The sequence below is a fragment of the Ammospiza caudacuta genome, chromosome 2 (genome assembly GCF_027887145.1).
Source record: "Ammospiza caudacuta isolate bAmmCau1 chromosome 2, bAmmCau1.pri, whole genome shotgun sequence".
NCBI lineage: Eukaryota > Metazoa > Chordata > Aves > Passeriformes > Passerellidae > Ammospiza > Ammospiza caudacuta.
The window spans coordinates 58,465,607-58,485,261 of record NC_080594.1 but is presented as its reverse complement, the minus strand read 5'-3'; the positions used below and the strand labels follow the sequence as shown (position 1 = coordinate 58,485,261).

At 44.3% G+C, this 19,655-nt stretch overlaps 1 protein-coding gene across 1 annotated transcript; it reads left to right on the top strand.

Moving 5' to 3' along the window:
• Positions 1 to 2,890: 2,890 nt before the first annotated feature.
• Positions 2,891 to 11,307, top strand: CYSLTR2 (cysteinyl leukotriene receptor 2). Its single transcript, XM_058800364.1, has 2 exons — positions 2,891 to 3,127; positions 10,350 to 11,307. The coding sequence occupies exons 1-2, from the start codon at positions 3,102 to 3,104 to the stop codon at positions 11,305 to 11,307; spliced, it is 984 nt and encodes a 327-aa protein (XP_058656347.1). The 5' UTR covers positions 2,891 to 3,101.
• The last annotated feature ends 8,348 nt before the right edge of the window (positions 11,308 to 19,655 follow it).

Below are 19,655 nucleotides of genomic sequence, written 5' to 3'. Positions count from 1 at the left end.
TGCTGGGGATTGCCGTGTCTCCCATGCACAGTCCTTGTGTCTGTGGGAGGCTGAGGCACTGGAGCTGCTGCACAGGGCTGTCCATGCTCTGTGAGCTGGTGAGCTTTCAGGGCTCTGCTGGGCTCTGTGCATCCAGCGAGACCCACATGTGTTCCAGGTGCTCTCAGCACCTCCGGTGAGGTGTGAATCTGGTGACCACTGCCCAATGAGACTGCAGTGCTGGAGGGATGCACCAGAAAATGGGGCAGGGATGACCATTCTGAGACAGCCCCTCACCTGACTTCAGGGTGGCTGGAGGGGGAAGCCTGGCCCATGGAGCACATGATGGCCTGATGTGTATTTGGGATGTCCAAGGTGTCCTGTACAGGGAATGTGGTAGAACAGGCTCCTTGACTGGCACTCCCAGCAGATCATGCTCAGCCCACAAGGACACTTGAATTAGCCTATAGGAAACTTTGAAAAAGTGAAGGAGAATCCAAATTTTTGCTTCTACTTAGCCTGGAGTACTTATTTCAGGGCCAAAATCTGGCTTCTTCACACATTTGTTGCCCTCCCCTGTGGGCAGTACCTCTGTGCAGAGCTTGAGGGCATGTGTTTTTATGACCAAGGGGAAGGAATAGGATGAGTAACCCCTATTACTGTCTTGAAACTGGGCTGTTGTGGAGCCAGAAATGCAAAAGGAAACAGAGACAGAGACAGGATGGAGACTGTAGCCCAGAGGGGTGGTTTGCACTCTGCTGTGTCCTCAAACATCTATGCATTTTAGGGACTCAACATTCAGAAATAGTCTAGGCTCCTAACTGTTAAATATGTGATATGCATGCAGTATCTTGTGATGAAAGTCTTTGATTCTTCATGATATTCTGAGATGTCTTCTCCAGAATTACTGAAGTTTTTATTAGTAAGAAATGTAATAAACTCCCCTCGGAAGCTGAGTCATACAGTGAATGTTTCTAAAAAATTCCAAGCAGTCACTCCGGATCTAGCTCATCAGGTGCAGGGTGAGTTGGCAGCCAACCTCATTTATTCAAAGCCAGGCTTAAAGCAAAACATAGAATTACTTTATAAAAGGGAGGAAGCAGTACTCTCCAGAAAGCAGGGCATTTAAGAAGGTGAATGTGGGAAATTACCCAAGCAATGAAGACAGTCATATCACATGGTGAAAAAGATGTTCTCGAAATATCTCAGGAAAATAAAATGTGATCAATGTCTTAACTTTTCTGCCTGTTTCAGTCTCTGATTCTCTATCTGAGAACAGCCTGCTTATCAGTCCCAAAGTGATTATTGCCACATGCCTTGTGATGGGGATGTCATCAGACTGCTGCTGCAATGCCTAAATTAGTCTCTGTCAGTTGCAGAAAAGATGCAGTCTGAGTTACTGGGGCATTGCCCAAGTGAAGACTGAGGCCAGAGCTGCCTTTTGGCAGTGGTCTCAATGGCTGATGTGGCCTCAGTCCCTGATGCATGTCTTGTCTCTTTCCCTAAGGGACTCTGTCCACAAAGATGCTCACAGGATCGTTTCCAGCCCTCTTTAGCCCATGTGACCTAGGTGAGAGGACACATCCTGTTTCAGGTGTCTACAGAACCTGCCTCAGTGACTGGGTGGGGTTAGGGAGCACCCAGGAGCCGCTCTGCAGGCAAACCTTGGCAGACAGGGAAACAGCTGGGACAGCCACCAAAGCAGCCAGCACAACCACAGCTGCAAGAGGACACTTATCCATGGGCATAGGTGCCACAAGAGTTGGCAAACAGTGGTTTCAAGAGGGTCCTAATTCATTGTTGTTCTGCACCTTGAAAATTCACTTGATGTGGATCTCTTTTTTGGGGAGCTTTATAAGTTGACTTTGCTCTGTCAACTCAAATGCAGGCAAGAGTCAAAACCCACTTTTTGTGCCCACCTTGGAGACCAAAAGAGTTAGACTAGCTCTTAGCTAAGCTGGTTTTCTCTGTTATTTTTCATCTCCATACTAAAAAAGAGGACCCACAGAGCTGTTTGTGGGTCCAGGGATTTGTGAGCTCTGGTGACAGGTGACACAAGTCTTTGCAGCCAGTGCACATTGCCACCATGACCCTGCATGAGGAGCACACCCAAAGGGCTATTTTGGCTATTCTCAAGTTGACATGTACAAGTGGTAAATAGAGGAGAGATTACAATCTTTATCCAAAGCACTTTGGGGTATAGATAACTGCAAGTGTGGGTGGCAAGAAGGTTGGGTTGTTTTGGAGACTCTTCATCTGCTGTGCTAAGCAGCCGTGTGTGGACTCCTGACCTGCTGCCAATATGAAATACAGCATAGCAACCAGAAAGCACTTGGATGTGTCTGGTCCACCTGCACGCGCTGACAGCACATACAGGGACAGAAATAATCAAGCTTTTCCATCTATAGTGTGTATAGAAACCTCTTTTACAACAGCAGTGGGCTCAGACCACCCATCTGTGCACTCAGCATTGCTCCACCAAGAAGTGGTGAAGCTTAAGATAGGGTAAGGCATTCACTGCAGCCATTTGCTCATGGCCTAACAGAGCTCTATCTGTTCCTATAAAAATTCAAGGAAAATTAGTCCCTCAGCTTGTCAACTCAGCCTTGAATTATGAGTTGAATGAGATTATGCACCAAATCCCAGGAGCCTGTTAGCAATTTTGTTATTTATGTGTTTTCTGGGAAGTAAACAAACCCAAATATCCTCTCCCTAATTCCAAGAACATCTTTCACAATTCTTGGGAAGATTATTTGGGCATCCCACTAATATTTTAGGCAACTGTGACTAATGAAAGCACATATATAGAAGTGTGAGCCCAAACACAGAAATTCAAAATGCTTCTCAAACTGCCATGTAGCTGTAAATTCTTTTTCATTGGGTGAAAATAATGAAAGACTGCCCTGTGATTGCTAGCACCACTCCTTGAGCTGAGAACATTTCTCTTTTAAGAAGATGTAAGAAATATGAACCAGGATTTACTTCCCTTTACCCTGTTCATGGTTTTTCTTTGGCTTCTGCATTAGTAGCACTTGGGTTTTGCTTCAAGTTTTTGTGGGTTTCCTTTCCATTAAAAATCCTGAAGTCTGTGAGCAACAGCAAGCAGAAGAAGGAGATACTGAATGCACCAGAAGGCCCGTGAGCTGAGGTAAGACAAGATTTGTTTACTTTCTCTGCTGCAGAGAAAATGGTTGCAATGATTAAAATACAACGTACTTTTACTTCTCAGTATTTGCAGTTAGGGTATTACTTGCCAGAGACAGTGATAGTTCACCAAACTTCTCTATGACAAAGCTGGTGTTGAGAAATTTTTTTGGCAGAAAAAAGGGTAGATTTATGTAACTAGGATTGTTTGCCAGATGGAAGATAACAATGAAGTTGTGGATCTGATTAAGAGAGCCTTGTTTTTTAACTAGATGAAAAACATGTATTTGGCTTATGGCAAACTTTAAAAATAAAAGGTGTTAAATGTCAGACTATTGGGCTTTTCTCCATTATTGTGCATTTAGAAAGGTGAATAATATGCCCTGTTTTGATGAATTTAGTGTTGATTCTAAATATTGCAATTTTTTTTCATTTATTCTTGGTAATGCTGCTCCTGAAACACAAAGTGAATATTAGCAAGAAAGCCAGTGGGAACTTTAAAAAAAATGAGAACTTCTGTTTTTCTTGGAAGTGCAGTGGCAAATGCAAATGATCTCCTGTATAGCAGCAATATTATAATTGCCTTCCTATTTGGGAAATAAAAAACAGACTCAGGTGTCTGGGGTTCTCTTTAGACAAAAGGTTACTGTGATAAGTGCAAAGATCATACAAGAAGTTCTAACTACTTCTCACTTTACATAGCTAAGTAGTATATTTTGATGGAACAGCATGATTTCCCTATTTTACTTTGCATTTGGCGAACATCTTATTAAAATGAAGTTGTATTGTCATTCCTCATTATAGTGAGTGCAGTGAGTTATAGTGAGTGCAGTGTTTTAGAGCAGCAGATCTCAGATCAACAGTTTGGAAATGGAGAGTTTATTTACACCTTTAGAGACAGTGGAGGTTTCATATTTAGCTCTTCAGCAGCAGCACCCCGCCACCACACACCTTCAGAAGGAGTGTGTCCTTCTGTCCAGACATGGCACAGAAATGCACCCCATTTTCTGCTGGGATGCCATATGCCTTGATTGACTGCCCTGTGTAAGAACAGGGGTAGCTCAGGGCTGCTGACTACTTTACTTGCCTTTCTCTGCACATTCTTGAGCTCCATAATCTCTGTTTTTAGTGTGGAGACAAGAACTCTCCTCTGTGGGAATGCATCAAGATTTTGTACAAGATTTGATACCCTACTTGTTGGTGCCCCTCATTTTGCTGGCAATTTTGGTTCTTCTGCTGTTGTAGCCAATGCAGAACTGACTTCAGCAAATGGTCAATGATGCCAGTGCCAAGTGCCCTTTCCCAAATGCAACAGCCAGTTTAAAATCCATGTAATGTAATTTAGATTATTTTTCCCCAGCATGCATCACCTTACATTAAAATATACTAATTCTCATCTGCCACCCTTCCAGCATGGCATCTGCCAACATGGAGAGCTGTCATCTCCAGTCTGTTGATACAGACACTGGATAAATCTAGTCTGAGTGCCAAACCCTGGAGGACTCCATTGCTTATTTATTGAGCCCCCACTTTGCTTCCTACATTTCAGCCAGCTTTCAGCCCACAAAAGAACATGCCTTCCAGCTCTCTGGCAACTTAGGTACTTAAGAAACCTTTGTTGCAGAGCGGTGTTGAAGGCTTTGACAAATGCAACTCTACAAATGAACACATATCATAGAATCATAGAATGGTTTGGGTGGGAAGGGATCTTAGAGGTCGTCTCATTCAAAGCCCCCTGCCATGGGCAGACACACCTTCCACTAGACCAGGTTTCCCCATCCAACCTTGCCTTGAACAGGGCCTTGTGAAAAGTCCCTTTCAAGCCTTCTTGTAGGGCCCCTTTAGGTAGTGGAATGTGCTTTAAGGTCTCTCTGGGGTCTTCTCCTCTCCAGGATGAACAGCCCCATCTCTCTCAGCCTGTCTTCACAGAAGATGTGTTTCAGCCCTCTGGCCATCTTCATGGTCCTGCTCTGGGCCATCTCCAGCAGGTCCATGATGTTCTTATGTCAGGGTTTCAGAGATGAATGCAATGCTCAGGTGGAGTCTACAAGAGTGAAGCAGAGGGGAAAATCTCCTCCCTTATCCATATATGTACATCTCTCTCTATATATATACATGTATACAATGACCACTGGGTCCCCTTCATCCATTGTCATCACAGCCCTTCAGTGGGTAAGCCAAACAAGATCTCCCTTTTCAGACAACATGACGACTTTTTCTTAGCAGACTGGCATTTCAATGAGCTCAATGCCTTCATTCTTCACTACAGATGCCCCCAAAATGTCCCAGAGGAGGAGATCAGTCCTAGTGGTGAGTAGCTCCCAGGACTGATGACGAGCTCCCGGCCTTGAGCAGCCTTATCAAGCCTTTCTGGTAAATGAGAGCTGCACTTATGACACATCAGTGCCCTGGCACAGGGCCTGATTGCAATGGTGGGTTACGTGCCTTGGCCAGCAGTCTCACGTTGAGGTCCTTTAGGATGCTGATATGAGTGCCATCTGGTCTCAATTACTCTTTGGAATCTCACTTATCTAGTTGGTTTAATACTTCCTGCCCACATCTGTTGAGTGGAGCTGGCTCCTCTGTCCTTTTTACTGTACCAGCCCTGAAAATATCCCAGCATCTTTGGTTGGGAAGAGTGAATTCCCTGAGTTTTCCTGCTATGACCTTGTTCCTAAGAGATCTTTTGCCACCAAACTCCCCTGCCAGTTCCCAAGTGGTTTTTCATCTTTCAGTAGGTTTACAAAACTTACTGTCAACCCAGAACATCCTTTATCAGAAGCTCTTCACTATTTTTTTTTCTTTAATGCTCCTGGTTTCCTCTCCACATTTGATCTGTCATGATACAGACCTTCCTGTTCTCCACATTTTGACAAGCTTTCTGCTTTCCAAATGGAGATCTTTTCCTTATAGTAGTCTTGGTAACTATTTTACTGATAGACACTGGGCTCAATATTTCTTAAAGTGCCTATTTCTTTTGGAATGTAGGCCTGTTGAATTTTCTGTTTGTTTTCAAAAACAATTGAATTGTCTGTTTTCAAAAACAGCCCCCAAATTTACATAGGCTTCTTCCTTCTGGGACTGCTTCCCTGTCCCACGATGCTGCTGAACCCAGCTCTACTGTGATTAACAGTACAGAGTTACCTCCACCAAAACCTGTGCAGCACTAAAGATCAGGTGGTGTCTTGTAGAGGTAGAATGCCACAGTAGAATGGCATGATTTTTTTACAGGACTAATTATTCTAGGAACCAGGAAGTTGTTGCTTATGGACATAACATCTCATCCTGGTGCAGCATTTTGTTATTATAAAGACACCCCAAACCTCCTCCCATTCCTACCTGCCTTCATCTTCCTACCCTCACTTAATGTGCTCTGGCAACTGTCACAACCTGGTAAGGAGCTCAGTAGTGCATTCCTAATAGTATATTTTTATTATTAGAGTCTGTCTACAGGAGCCCTGTTGTGCTTCTCTTTAGCCACAATATTTTTACAGTGTTGTGAGTTATGTAGTCCCTCCTGCACAGTGCCATTCCTCCACTCGAGCATCCTACAGTATCATTTCCATAAAGCTGGTAGCATGGCAACACAGGCTCCTATTGATTATGCTTTCTCCTGCAGGTCTCTGAGGTTTCCTTTGCACCAGGGTTTTGGTCTCATGCCAAGTCTGATGGGTGCTCTGTCTCTTTTTCAGGGTTGACATCAGTGCAGAATTACATGTAAGATTTTGATCAGACATTCAAGATAGCATGTGCCAGTCTATTGGATTAGCGGGCAGTTGGATCCTGAACTTAAAATATGAAAGGTTTGGGGCATTTTTATTAGTTTAGTATCTCCTTCAATTAAACAAATCTCCTCTTACTTTTGCTCTATCAGCCCCCTACCTGTCTTGCACACCCATCCATTTGTTAAGGATGTAAAATTCACCTTAGGCAAGGAATGTCTTTCTGCTATCATCTTACCTAAAATTGCACTCAAGCCAGGCTAAGATAGAAGGCAAAATATATATTCATAATAAATATATATAATTTATAATATAGATGTAATTTGTATTGAAAGATAAATATTTCTTAATAAAATCCACACTAATTAAGATGTAAATATTTTTTAAAGATTTCACAGAAGAAAAGATAAAAACCCACCCAAACTCTACATCTAATCTATTCATGCAGCAATTATTTCAGAAGAGGCTCCCTTTTTCTTTCTCAGCTGATTTTCTCTTTCTCATGCCAGGGAGATTGTCACAGCCTCAGGACATGTGTCAGCTGCTTCCATTGATGGCTTCCATCAGTGAAACTCGTATATAGAAAAAACCTCCTGTTAGAGAATTTCTATCAGATGAGCCTTGCAGTACCACTGAAGAGAGAATCCCATTTCAGTTTGTCCTTTTCTCCCGTTAATTTTTTTTTTTTTTGGAGGGCTGTTAGATCTTACTGCAAATCTTCCTTCTTCTAGGAGACACAGAAAATTCCTATAGGTCCAGTCTCTCACTCTTAACTCATCCTATTCATTCCTGACCCAGGAAACCATCTTTTGCTGAAAGTGAAGTTTATGGCCTGTCCTTAGATAAATCATTAGTTCTGTATATCTAGGAGCCATCTCCTAACCTTAGCTGGCTAATAACAGTTCTTGGATTCAAGGAAGGCTAAAATTCTCCCCTTATCCTCTGTGGCTGGTTGAGGTCGTCCCCCATGAAAAATATCTTTCACTTCACCTTTCTTTCTGCATTGATCTGTGTGTCAAGACACAGCTAACAGAAGCATCTACACATGAACATTGTATGGGCCATTGTTGGCCCTGTGCTGAGTGCAGGCACCATGGGGCTTCAGGAGGTTTCAGCTGACTGGTCTCCAGCTTCTTTCTCTTGGACATCCACAACAGCTTGAAACTTGTGTTGGAATAACTTGGAGAGGAGTCTGAGAACTGATTTTCTTGCTAGGGTCAAGGACACTGAATTTTCTCAGTGCACTATTCTGTCCTCAGTCTCGGTCTAGCTGGAAAGAGAATTGAGGAGCATTTGCGCAGTTAGAGGACAAAACAGCTTAAATGGGAGTTGTTGGCTAGGTACCCTCATGTGAGGAGCCTGAGCAAAGTGCCTCAGCCCCTGTGGTTGCAGTGCTTTCCCCAGGGTGCAGGGACCCAAGGGCTTTTCATCAACTGAATCTTCATTGCCCCAGTCCCATCCTTCATCAGATAGCACTGGACACAAGCCTTCACTCGTAGTGCTGAGCAGAGCTTGGAATTTGCCTGCAGTCCAAGTTCTTCAATCTCATTTGACTCCTCTGCCTCACAGCTGGCATGAAAAAACAAGAGTGCTTCAACAGGCAGCAGATCCCTTCACTAATATTTTATTTTGTTTTGGGGTTTCTAAAGGCAAGGATGCTTGGACCATAGGAAAACAGAGTCAGAAGGGCTCTTCTCTTTGCCATACCTCAGGCTGTAATGCTTCCCTGAAAAATGAGGGGATCATATTCATTCTGGAGAAAAGCTGGTCTTTGATCCCATCCCAATGTGTATATCAGACTGTACTTCCATAAGGAAAACCAAAACAATTAAAAGCCCCTTGATTACTGAAGATTTGTCTCTAAGAAGAATATCTTTTCCATCTCCTTCATGAAGAAAGAGAATCTCAAACAAGGAGGAGATGAACTTTAAGAGCATGTGTTTAGTCAGTCCAGGGCTTTCCTGAGACCCAATATCCGTGAAGTGCTCCTTGGGAGCCAGCCTGGGGTTGTGCTTCCCACGCTTGCCATCCTGGTGGGGCTGGATGAAAAGATGTCCACTGGGGCACATCTGGTTTCTGTATTTAAGGGACTCGGACAGACTCTGAGATACAGCCCTGGAGATACCATGGCCGGCTCTGAGCACAGCTCAGGCTCCCACACCACAGCTCCAGTTTGCAAATTAGCTCCCATTTACAGCACACTGGGTAGCTGGGTGTTCAAAGTACCCAAATGCAAAGCCAAATTTACCCCCAGGGAGGGTCCACCTGTACAAATAAATGAGTTTCAAACTGGGAAGCCAGTGAGGTTCAGAATAAGAGACAAGATGCTGTTGTGTACCATGGGCGCATAATCACTCACATTGGAGCAAATTAAAAGCTTCTTTTCCATGCATCTGGAAATGCCATGTAGTTGTGGTTTTCAGGTCAAAAATTCCCATGCCCCATATTTAGAATATATTGGCAGATACAAAGAGGGAATAGTTCCCACTGTCAAACAAGAAACAATACCGACACCTTCCTTTGAAAATACTACTAGCTGCAGGACAGCTGAGATAAGAAATCAAGAGCTCAGAAAATAGACACTAATGAGAAAAAAAGTTATTATTTAGAGTGTTTTAGTGGTGAGTGGTTTTGATTTGATTGAATTATAGCCTCACAGGAGGAGAAATGCCCCTCTCTGAGCACAGCCCATTTTCTCAGAGGCCATTTTCATTAGGGCTGCAAATGGGGGCTGCCCTGGAAGCTGCAGTGTGTGTGGATGACCGGTGCAGAACAGCTGAGCACAAGAGGTTAAGAGAGTGGTACATGGAGCAAAAGCCCCACAAAAAGAGACATAGAAAACCATCAGGAGCTAACAAGAAAGTAGAAATACAATGCAAGGAGGAGTGAGTTAAAAATTGAACCATGCATAATTAGCACAGTGTTTGCAGAGTGTTTAAGGTCAAAATGTCCTTAATTTTCACATGTATCAAAATATATCCAGTATTCGTCAGGAAATACTGCCAAAACCCACCAGAAAAATTTCCCTGCTTCCAAAAGGCAGATTCAATTCTTCTGGCTTTCCATTCTAATTTGAAATGCAGGCCTAGCAGTGGGCAGTGATTTCTTTTCTGATCAGGTTTTGATGTTTCCATGGTAGGTGACTGGGGACTCAAAACTTCCCTGCCACAAAATGGCTGACAGCAAGTTGGCTTGTTTTGCACAGCAAAGATCAGAGACTTGTCATTAAAACACACACACAGCACCTCTAAAAGACAGCACTTATACAGGCTGAGAACACAACCAGCTGCTGTAGCGCTGAAACTCATTAGAGTTTACTTGGGGCTCTGTGTCTTGAGATGTGTATTTACTGGGACGTCACAAGTAATTACTCCTTAACAAACCCTTATTCCCGCTGTCATCCACACCTTGGAATTTCTGCCCTCTGTGAAACAGTCCCAAATAGCCAAACTCCCTGCCCAGCCTGTAACCCAGCACTCACACCACTTCTTTTCCCTTTGGCAGAAAAATGGAGACGCTGGCTCAGACCATGAATATTTCCAATATTTCCAAGGCAGCACTAGATGGCAGCTTCACTAACTGCTCCTCCAACTATATGGTTGACGGCTTCAAACAAGTCATTTATCCCATCACATATCTCTTTATCTTCTTCCCGGGTGCTGTTGGAAACAGCCTCTCCATTTATGTTTTCTTCCAGACATCGCAAAGGACCTCAGTAAACATTTACATGCAGAACTTGGCTATTTCAGACCTCATGTTTGTCAGCACTTTGCCCTTTCGAGCCTCATATTACCTCTTGGGATCCCGTTGGATATTTGGTGACATCCTCTGCAGGATCATGACTTACACCTTGTACATGAATATGTACTGCAGCATTTATTTCCTGGCCGTGCTCAGCGTGGTTCGTTTCATAGCCATCGTCCACCCGTTCAAACATGGAAAAGTGACCAACACCAAGTGTGCCAGGACTGCCTGTGTGGCCATATGGATCTTCGTGCTGGCCGCTGCCAGCCCTCTGTTAAACAAGGGAATCGCTGGCTACCGCAACCCAGTCAAATGCTTGGACCTGCATCCCTCCAGCACACACAAGCTCCTCATGATGAACAGCTTTGTCCTCGTCGTGGGCTTCATCCTGCCCTTTGGCACAATCGTGTTCTGCTACGTCTTTGCCATCAGAGCACTGCTCAAGTCCCGGGCTCCGCAGAGCAGGAGGGAAATCTGTCACAGGAAGGCGCTGCTGACCATCGTCATCACCCTCATCCTCTCCCTCATCTGCTTCCTTCCCTACCACATCCTGAGAACTGTCCACCTGATGTACAGCAGCTGCAGCCAGGCCAGCCTGCACAAGGCGCTGGTGGTCACTCTCTGCCTCGCTGCCATGAACAGCTGCCTCGATCCCTTCCTCTATTACTTTGCAGCTGAAAATTTCAAAGCAAAACTCAGAAGTTTGTGCTGCAGGTAGCTGGTGCAGAATTGCAAACCAATATATATATATATATATATATATACAGTCCTGATGGGATCTCTAGACTGGGCTCTTACTATTCAATGGCAGAAGCTGCGTGCTGTGCTGCTGGCCGGCCTGCAGCTCTGTTGCTCACTGTCAGGCATCTCTGGAGCAGAAATCTCTGGGAAAGAGCTATTTGTGAGTGACCAAAACTGGGTCTGGATGATCTGAAGACTAGTGGCTGGGTATGATCCCTGGTTGTCCTCTGTTTAGCAGTGTAGAGACACCTCTGTTGTTCACCATCCCCAGGACAAGGCATTGAAAGGAATCCACCTTGATACTGGAGTCCCATTATTTCATTTCACAATACTGAGTGACTTGAAAGGGATACTGCTCACCTGACCACTTCAGTGTCTGTGCCTGAACCTCTCAGTGCTCCATTTCCCTGCATGTGCAGGGGTTCAGACGCTGTGATTCCCTACACATTCACAGTACCCTGACAGTTGCTGCAAACACTGTCAAAGGGGTTGTGCATTAAAGAAATATAAAGCATCACTTATGCTTTCTACTGAGGCTGACTTAAAAAGCAGGAAGAGAGGCAAACAGGACCCAGCACTGGCTCAGGCAGCTCAGAAGTCACTAACCTGTCTAAATTTTCCACTCTGGGCCAGCCACCAAGGTATTCTGCTTACGGGTTTTCAAGGGAGAGAATGATTTCAAGAAAGTGGCATCGTCCTGGACTGTTGTGAGTAATCTGACTGCTGGCAATGAGGGCAGGATGAAGGTGTCCAGAGCACTGGGCTGCATCCTGCAGCTCTTCATGTGGAGTCAATTCCTTCAAGGTCATTGCAACACTTGTTTTTATGCCCACTGTTGCCAGTGCTTCTCACAAAGCTGAGGCTAAGCAGTTCCATTCCCATGCAAGGATCCAAAGACAAACTTTAAAAATTATTTTGGTCCAAAAAGGTTGCTAGGGAGTGGTTTCCACTGCACAGGTAAGTCAGTCTGACACTGAACAGCTGCCAAAGGCATTCCCAATTGCTCATCTTCAGTCTCCTCTGAGGAGGAAACTGGTCCCTTTTTTCATAGGATTAACTTCCTATTGGTTTGAATTTCCTACATCAAACATGGAAGAATCCAACAGGGAAGCACTAACCCAGGTACAGGAAGGAAAATTTCATCAAATGTCTGTCTGTATTTGTAAGTCTCTGAATATTTTCTAAAATATGTTTTCTAAAAATTAGACCTAAGTGAAAACAGGCTCCAAACTCAGTTAGACCATATTTAGATTTTGGGTTTAATTACCTCATCTTTTACTAAAAACAGAGAAGAAGGTCAGTCATATTTTCCAAGAAAGCAGCTGGACTTATATGAAAACTAACAAAAATGCTGAAAGCCTTCTCTCGCTGTGAAATTCAACAAAGGAGGGTTTCTCTCTGTGAAGATACTTCTCAATGCTCTGAACTTTTTATGTAGAAAGAACTCCATAAACTGAATGTTATTGCTCCCAAACAAAAATAACAGCAGCAAGCTATTTTTAGCTCTGCCTGAAATATTCAGAAAACAAATCATTGCTGGTCAGGTGGAAAAGTACTTGGCAATTCACTGGAAAAGGCACATTTTTTCTTGGCTATCTAAGGGTTATGTTCAATCTGTTTTAGTCACTCGATGCTGCCTTTGATGTAAGCACAGAGTTTTATCAGAAACCTTCGCTAAAGTTCATGCTCCAAATCCTTATTTCAATAACGCAGCAGCATACCTGACAGCTGACCTGATGATGCCACGTGAACTCCTTGATCCCATGCTGTTGATGAAAAAGGGAATATTAGCAGTGGTTTGCAATGGGAATTTGATTGAGATGGTAACCATGCAGATATAGCAAGCTCATAATTGGAAGGAAAGGGCAAACTCTTTTTCTGTAGTTTTCACCCATCAGGAGGAAACCTGAACAGCAACACGTGACAAGCTTGAAGCCTCTCATGAGACCCCACTCACTTCAAATACTGCAAGAGAATGCAAAAAAATAGCCACAGTCTAATCTCACCCACATGCTTCTGTCTGTATCTGTCCAGTGCACCTGAATATCAGATAATTTTGCATTTAGAGGCTATATGTATCTCACTTATAAGGTCACTTTTTTGTATTGATCACACTTACTACTTTGTTGGCAATTGAATTAACTGTCAGAACTGTGTTTTAATAAACTAGATTTACCTGTGGCTGAAGAAATGTTTTTTTATTGATCGCAGAGCTAACAAGGGATCTCCTCTGAGTGCAGGGGAGAAGGAACAAGAAACAGACACTGAGTTTCTGTAAGTGGGCCATCATTTCACAAGACTGAAATGTCCTTGGATGTGTGAGAACTGCCTTCTCCACATTGCCAACAAAATAGTGGGAAACATGAGTCAAAATCTGAGGTGCAGATAAAAGTAATAGAATTTTTAAGTTATGATTTAAGAAATTTTAGACCATCCTTGTTAGGGATTTTCTCATGACGTTTCAACAACACTTGTATGACATGCCACATTCCCATTTACTGACTTTTCTCCATTTACTGCTCTTGCATGTGTCTACTCACAGAGCTGAAGATTCGGGCTCTTCACTGTAGAAGTATCATAGTAAAAAATGTAGTTTAAAAGCATTTTCTATTCTAAAAAATAAAGCTCCTGACAGTTAAATTGCTTGCAATGCCTCTAGGTCCCTCAAGGGACCACATTCCCCTTAAAAAGTACTTTGATATGTTTCCTTAAATTCCTAGGAAGCAAAATCTAAGAATAGCTATGTGCATAGAAAGTTAAAGCAACAATAAACTTGTGAGCTTGAAGGAGACATAAGAATAGGAAATGAAGCCTTTAAGTGACTGGGACCCTGAAGCAGCAGCAAATTATCTACTTTCACATGCACATTTTTCTGTCATTCAGGGAACCCCTGGTACATCTAGACAAAGTTAATTTTTCAGTTCAAAGCTAGGCTAGAGTCATAGAGAGGCAGCAGAAGGAAATGCCACTCTTCACGTCAGCTTTTAAGCCCCAGTTTGAGACCACGTGTGGCTGTGGTTGCCTGATGGGGCCACAGCAAGCAGGGGAGCATCTCATGATTGCTTGTCTCCCCTACAACTCTGATCTCATGAGACCCCACCAAGAGAGCTCTGTCCATCTCTCGGGCCTCCGACATGAGAAAGACTTGGACCTGTTCAAGTGAGTCCAGAGAAGGGCCATGAAGATGGTCAGAGGGCTGGAGCACCTCTCCCATGAGGACAGGCTGAGAGAGTTGGGGGTTTTTCAGTCTGGAGAAAAAGAGGCTCCAGGGAGATCTTATATCACCTTCCAGTACCTTAAGGTGGCTACAGAAGAGCCGGAAATGGACTTTTGACAGTGTAGTGATAGCACAAGGGGAAAAGGCTTGAAACTTAAAGAGGGCATGTTTAGATTAGAAATTAAGAAGAAATTCTGTACTGTGAGGATGTTGAGGCACTGCAACAGGTTGCCCAAAGCTCTGTATGCTCCACCCTTGCAAGTGTTCAAGGCCAGGCTGGATGGGGCTTTGAGCACACTGGTCTAATGAAATGTATCCCTGACCACAGCAGGGAGATTGAAACTAGATGATCTCTAACGTCCCAAACCATTCTATCATTCTGTGATTTTATTATTTTTATTTCAATCAATGCATTATCCCATTAATTTTCATGATATATCCTCTGCCTTCCTCAATAGTGTGTTGGGAGAAAGGGCTGCAGATTCCTCTGATCAGTACCTCCTTTCTGAAGTGCCTATTCCTTTATGCAACAGCAGCTCACTGTGCTGACAGCAGTGCAGGCAGCAGACTTTTCCTCCATCTTAGAGGTGTTGACACTTGGTCACTTGGGATGGCCAAGGTAGAAACCACCTGCTGCTGATAGGAGTGGAAAGAAGATCTATCCAAAACAACCAGGTGTAATCACAGTCAAGAGGAGTCAGATGCTGTTTCAACAGTGATACCATCTCCAGTCTAGTGTTTTGAATTCTTGCATTGTATCTAAGGCAGTTTAAATTATGGTCTATTTAAAAGCCAGTGTAAATGATGTGCAAGAGCAGATTTTCTGAGAGAGTCCAGCCTTGTTTGATGTGCTTCAACTTCCTGGCCAGCACTGAGCATGACCTGCCAGGCACTGTGAGTGTCCCAACATGCTGTGCAGTCCTGTCCCTCTCACATGTTGGGCTGTGTATATACAGGAACCTTCCTGGACATCTGCAAAGACAAGCAGTATATTTAATTGCATTCAGCTGATGTTATGTAGCTAATCTGTTCATCCACCAGTCTACAGCTTAAGGAGGCCAAAGAAGTTAAGTAACTTTGTTCCAATTTCCTTTTCTGCCTTTCAGAAAAACTGGCCAGAATTCCAGTTGCTTCTCCCGTTGATGTTACAGCTGAAAGGATGAAGCAAACACAGGGACCTGGTCACACAAGTCACATTCCTGTTCACAGGAGCAAAATGTGAGCCTTCTGGTGTCGCAGACATTTTTTCACAGAAATCCTTTCTTTCAGATTTATGTGTCTTCTGGAAGGCAGAGGACTCAGAAGAGAACATAAACAATTATTATCAGCTGCTGTGGAATGCAACAGGGGCACCTATTTTGATTGGTGATTGGTTCATGTTCCCATGTTTATAATTAAGGGCCAATCACAAGGAACAAGCTAGGGACAGAGTCCTTGGACACAACTTTGTTATAGATTCTTTCTTTCTATTCTTGGCTTAGCCTAGCAGCTCTGCAATTTCTCTCTTTATTCTATTTAGTATAGTTATAATGTATTATATATGATATATCAATAAATCCAGCCTTCTGATCAAGAAACAAGATTCTCATCTTTCTCTCACCAGCAGCGACCCCATGCAGGGCGCTGTAATATTCTGGAGTGGAGAAATAAAGCTCTGGACCTTAGTCCACCTCTCATATTGCATCAATCAAAGCTTGAATGCTCAGAGTGGTGGCTGGTAGGTTTGCTTGTCATGTTTGCTGTCTGCATTTCCAGAGCTGAGATGCTGAGCATGTTAGCTGCTGGATGATAGTATGTCTTCTGAGCAGCCATGGGAGGTGCAACTGGGGATGATACACTCAGCATGGAGCTGTGTTTCATTACAAAAAATTTGGCAAATGAACCCCTGAAGAAGGGATCTTTGTTCTCTGCCGACTTTTCTTACATTATAACCAGCTTTCAGTTCTGGAGACAAGGAGCCTGTCTCTGGCAGGGCAGCTCTAGGAACGTTCTGATATCTAGCCCAAAAACCCTCCATAACAGATATATACCTTCTTGGGTTTGGTTTCTTCTTGCAAACAGTCTCTCACCAGAGTTGCAGGATGTTTAAGGATGTTTTGCTCATTGGTAAGATACTCCTTACATGCTGTAAATTAGCTTTTTGTTGGCAACTGTGAGGACAAATAATCCAGAAAGAATGAGAAAAATAATCCAGTTCAAGAACCAGCCATCATACATCTTCTGATCTTTATTACTGCATCTGGAGCAATCTCTTCTGGTGGTTCCTCACAATTTAAAAAGAAAGCATAAATGCAGATAATGAATGAGAATATGCTCTTAACTGGATCCTCCAGAAGTGGAGGTGCCATGTGCCATACCCGGCTCAGAGCTGTTACCCCAGCCTTTCCCAGGCACACAGTCACTGGGGCAGCCTGTGGAGCTGGGCAGAAGGATGCCCCATGGCCAGCCAGGTTTGTGAACCTTCCCATTGCCTGGGAAGAGTCCAGATACACCTGACTCCACACCAGCACAAGCCCAGCCCTTCCCACACCTGTGTGTCATGGTTGCCATGGAAAGAAAAAGCAGAGACCAGATGGGAAGGACATGCTCCATCAGGTCACCAGCATGTGTGACACAGCCAAGTGATGTGTTTGGTCATGCCACCTCCACTGACTTGTTAGTGCCAGCTACAATTCCAGATTGGCTGCTTCCCAGTTCCCTTCCCTTCAAATTCCTAATGGCATCTAGTGACACCTGAGCTAGCTGGGCTATGGTGGTGGAGTTTGCCCTGGGAAATGTAAGTGGATGGGCACATGGCCCAGTTGGGAATGACGTAGGAGAACATGCTGCCCCTTTCTCAGGGGAATGGGATGTTCAAGCCAGTGCCCAAAGACAAAGGAGCTGATGCCCACCTGCAGAACCATCTCTCATTGTGACATTCACTGTCAGGACCATCACAGAGTAAGCAGCAGGCCATGCTCTCACAGGGAGAATCTTCATGCTTGCAAGGTGCAAGATGAGCTCAGGGACTGTGATCGTGGTCTGTGGTGTCTCTTGCTTTTTTCTGATCATCTGATCTAGAGTTTGCATGGTCTGTCTTTCTGGAGGGATCCTGGACACCTGATTCAAAATCGGCAAAGCCCAGAAGCACAGTAGGACATGAAACAGGCAGCCTGGCAATGGGGAGAATATGTTCTTGGGTTGTGCTGTGGGAGAGAAAAAATATGGAAGTCCTGGATGTGCTTCAGACACCAATTCTAGTGATGCACTTTATACTGGCAAGGGTCAAAACATTCTTATTACTGAAAAGTGTTATTGCTGTCTCCCCATGTATTTTCTGGGGATTATCCAAAGCCATGAAAAAAAATCAGGCCACCAAATCAAAGCCACCATCCACCATAGACATATTCCTTGCCTTTCATCCAAGGCACTGCAAATGCCCCTGGGTGGAGATACCCCTGACACATCCTCAATGGAGCTGACACCATGGTCACCAGCATGCTGAGGCAAAGACAGAGTGCATCTGAACAAGCCTTTCCCAACACCACTACTCAAATAAGGCCTTTTTCCCTGAACAAGCCATCAGTAAGAGCTTTTAAAAGCCACAGGATCTCTTACTGAAAATCCTTAGGTAGCTGTGCTCTTTTAAGACATCTAGAGCAAAACTGTACACAGAGCTACCCATTCAAGCAAGCCAGCAAGATCAATTCAGAGAAACCCACTGATAAAAGGAAGCTGCCAAACCAAAACATCCCCTCTCCCGTGCCTCTTCTGGTCTAGTACTCCTTGCTGTTTCCACCCCTACAGTCTGTACCTCATCTAAGGACAGGGCCCATGTGAGTAGGTAGCTTTGGAGACAGTTCAACACATTGACAGAGGATTTGTACCTGATCAGAAGAGAAGGGAGACCAACAAAAATCATTCCTGAGCTGCGTGATCACCAAGAATATCCTGACACCCGTCCATCTTCCCTGTACCCCTCTCCACTCAAACAGATACATGACAACTTTCTTACCTTGAAAGTCCAATGAGCAGAGAACCAGAGGGAAAATACTGAGCTGAGCATGGCTACGACTGACTCAGCTGCATTTTCCACAGGGAACCAGGGTCACTTAGCAAAGAGAAACCAACAGTCAGGGCATGAATGCCAGAGACTTTCTCAGAAAGCTGCAAAAATCAAGGGACTTATGAAACCTCTATGAGGAATACTATTTATAGTATTTCTATACTATATATATTTCCCGGAACTGGGAGGAGCTGTTGACCACCTTGAAGGTGAAGAAGTCCTGCAGAAATATCTTGAGAAATTAGAGGGCTGGGCAATCACCAGCCATATGAAGTTTAACAAAAACAAGTGCAGGATTCTGCACCTAGAGAGGGGCACACCTTGATGCATGGACAGACTGGGGAATGAGCGTCTGGAAAGCAGCACCTTGGAAAAGCACCTGGGGCTTCTGATCAGTGGCAATTTGAACACAAGTCAGGAATGCCCTGGCAGCCAGGAGGGCCAACCCTGTCCTGGGATGCATCAGGCACAGCATTGCCAGCCAGGAAAGGGAGGGGATTGTCCTGCTCTGCTCTGCACTGGGGAAGCCTCACCTCAAGTGGTGGGGGCAGTTTTGGGTGTCACAATGTAAGAAAGACATGGAACTCTTACAGAGTGCTCAAAGGAGGGCTACAAATGTGGTGACAGGCCTTGGGAGGAAGCTATGTGAGAAGCAGCTGAGGTCTCCTGGTCTGTTCAGCCTGGAGAAGACTGAGGAGAGTTCATCACAGTCACAGCTTCCTTGTGAGGGCAAGAGAAGGGGCAGGCACTGATTGATTTCTTTGCTTCTGTGAGCAGTGACAGGAACTAAGGGGATGACAAGAAGCTGAGTCAGGAGAGGTTTAGGCTGGATATCAGGAGAAGGTTCTTCACTCAAAGGGTGGTTGGGCACTGGAACAGCTCCCCTGGGAAGTGGTCAGAGCACAAAGCTTGACAGCGTTCAAGAAACATTTAAACAATGCTCTCATGCACATGGTGTGACTCTTGGGGTGTCCTGTGCAGGGCCAGGAGTTGAGCTTTGATGATCCTCATGGGTCCCTTTCCACTCAAGGTAATCTGTGGCTCTGTGTTCTGTGAATAGAAA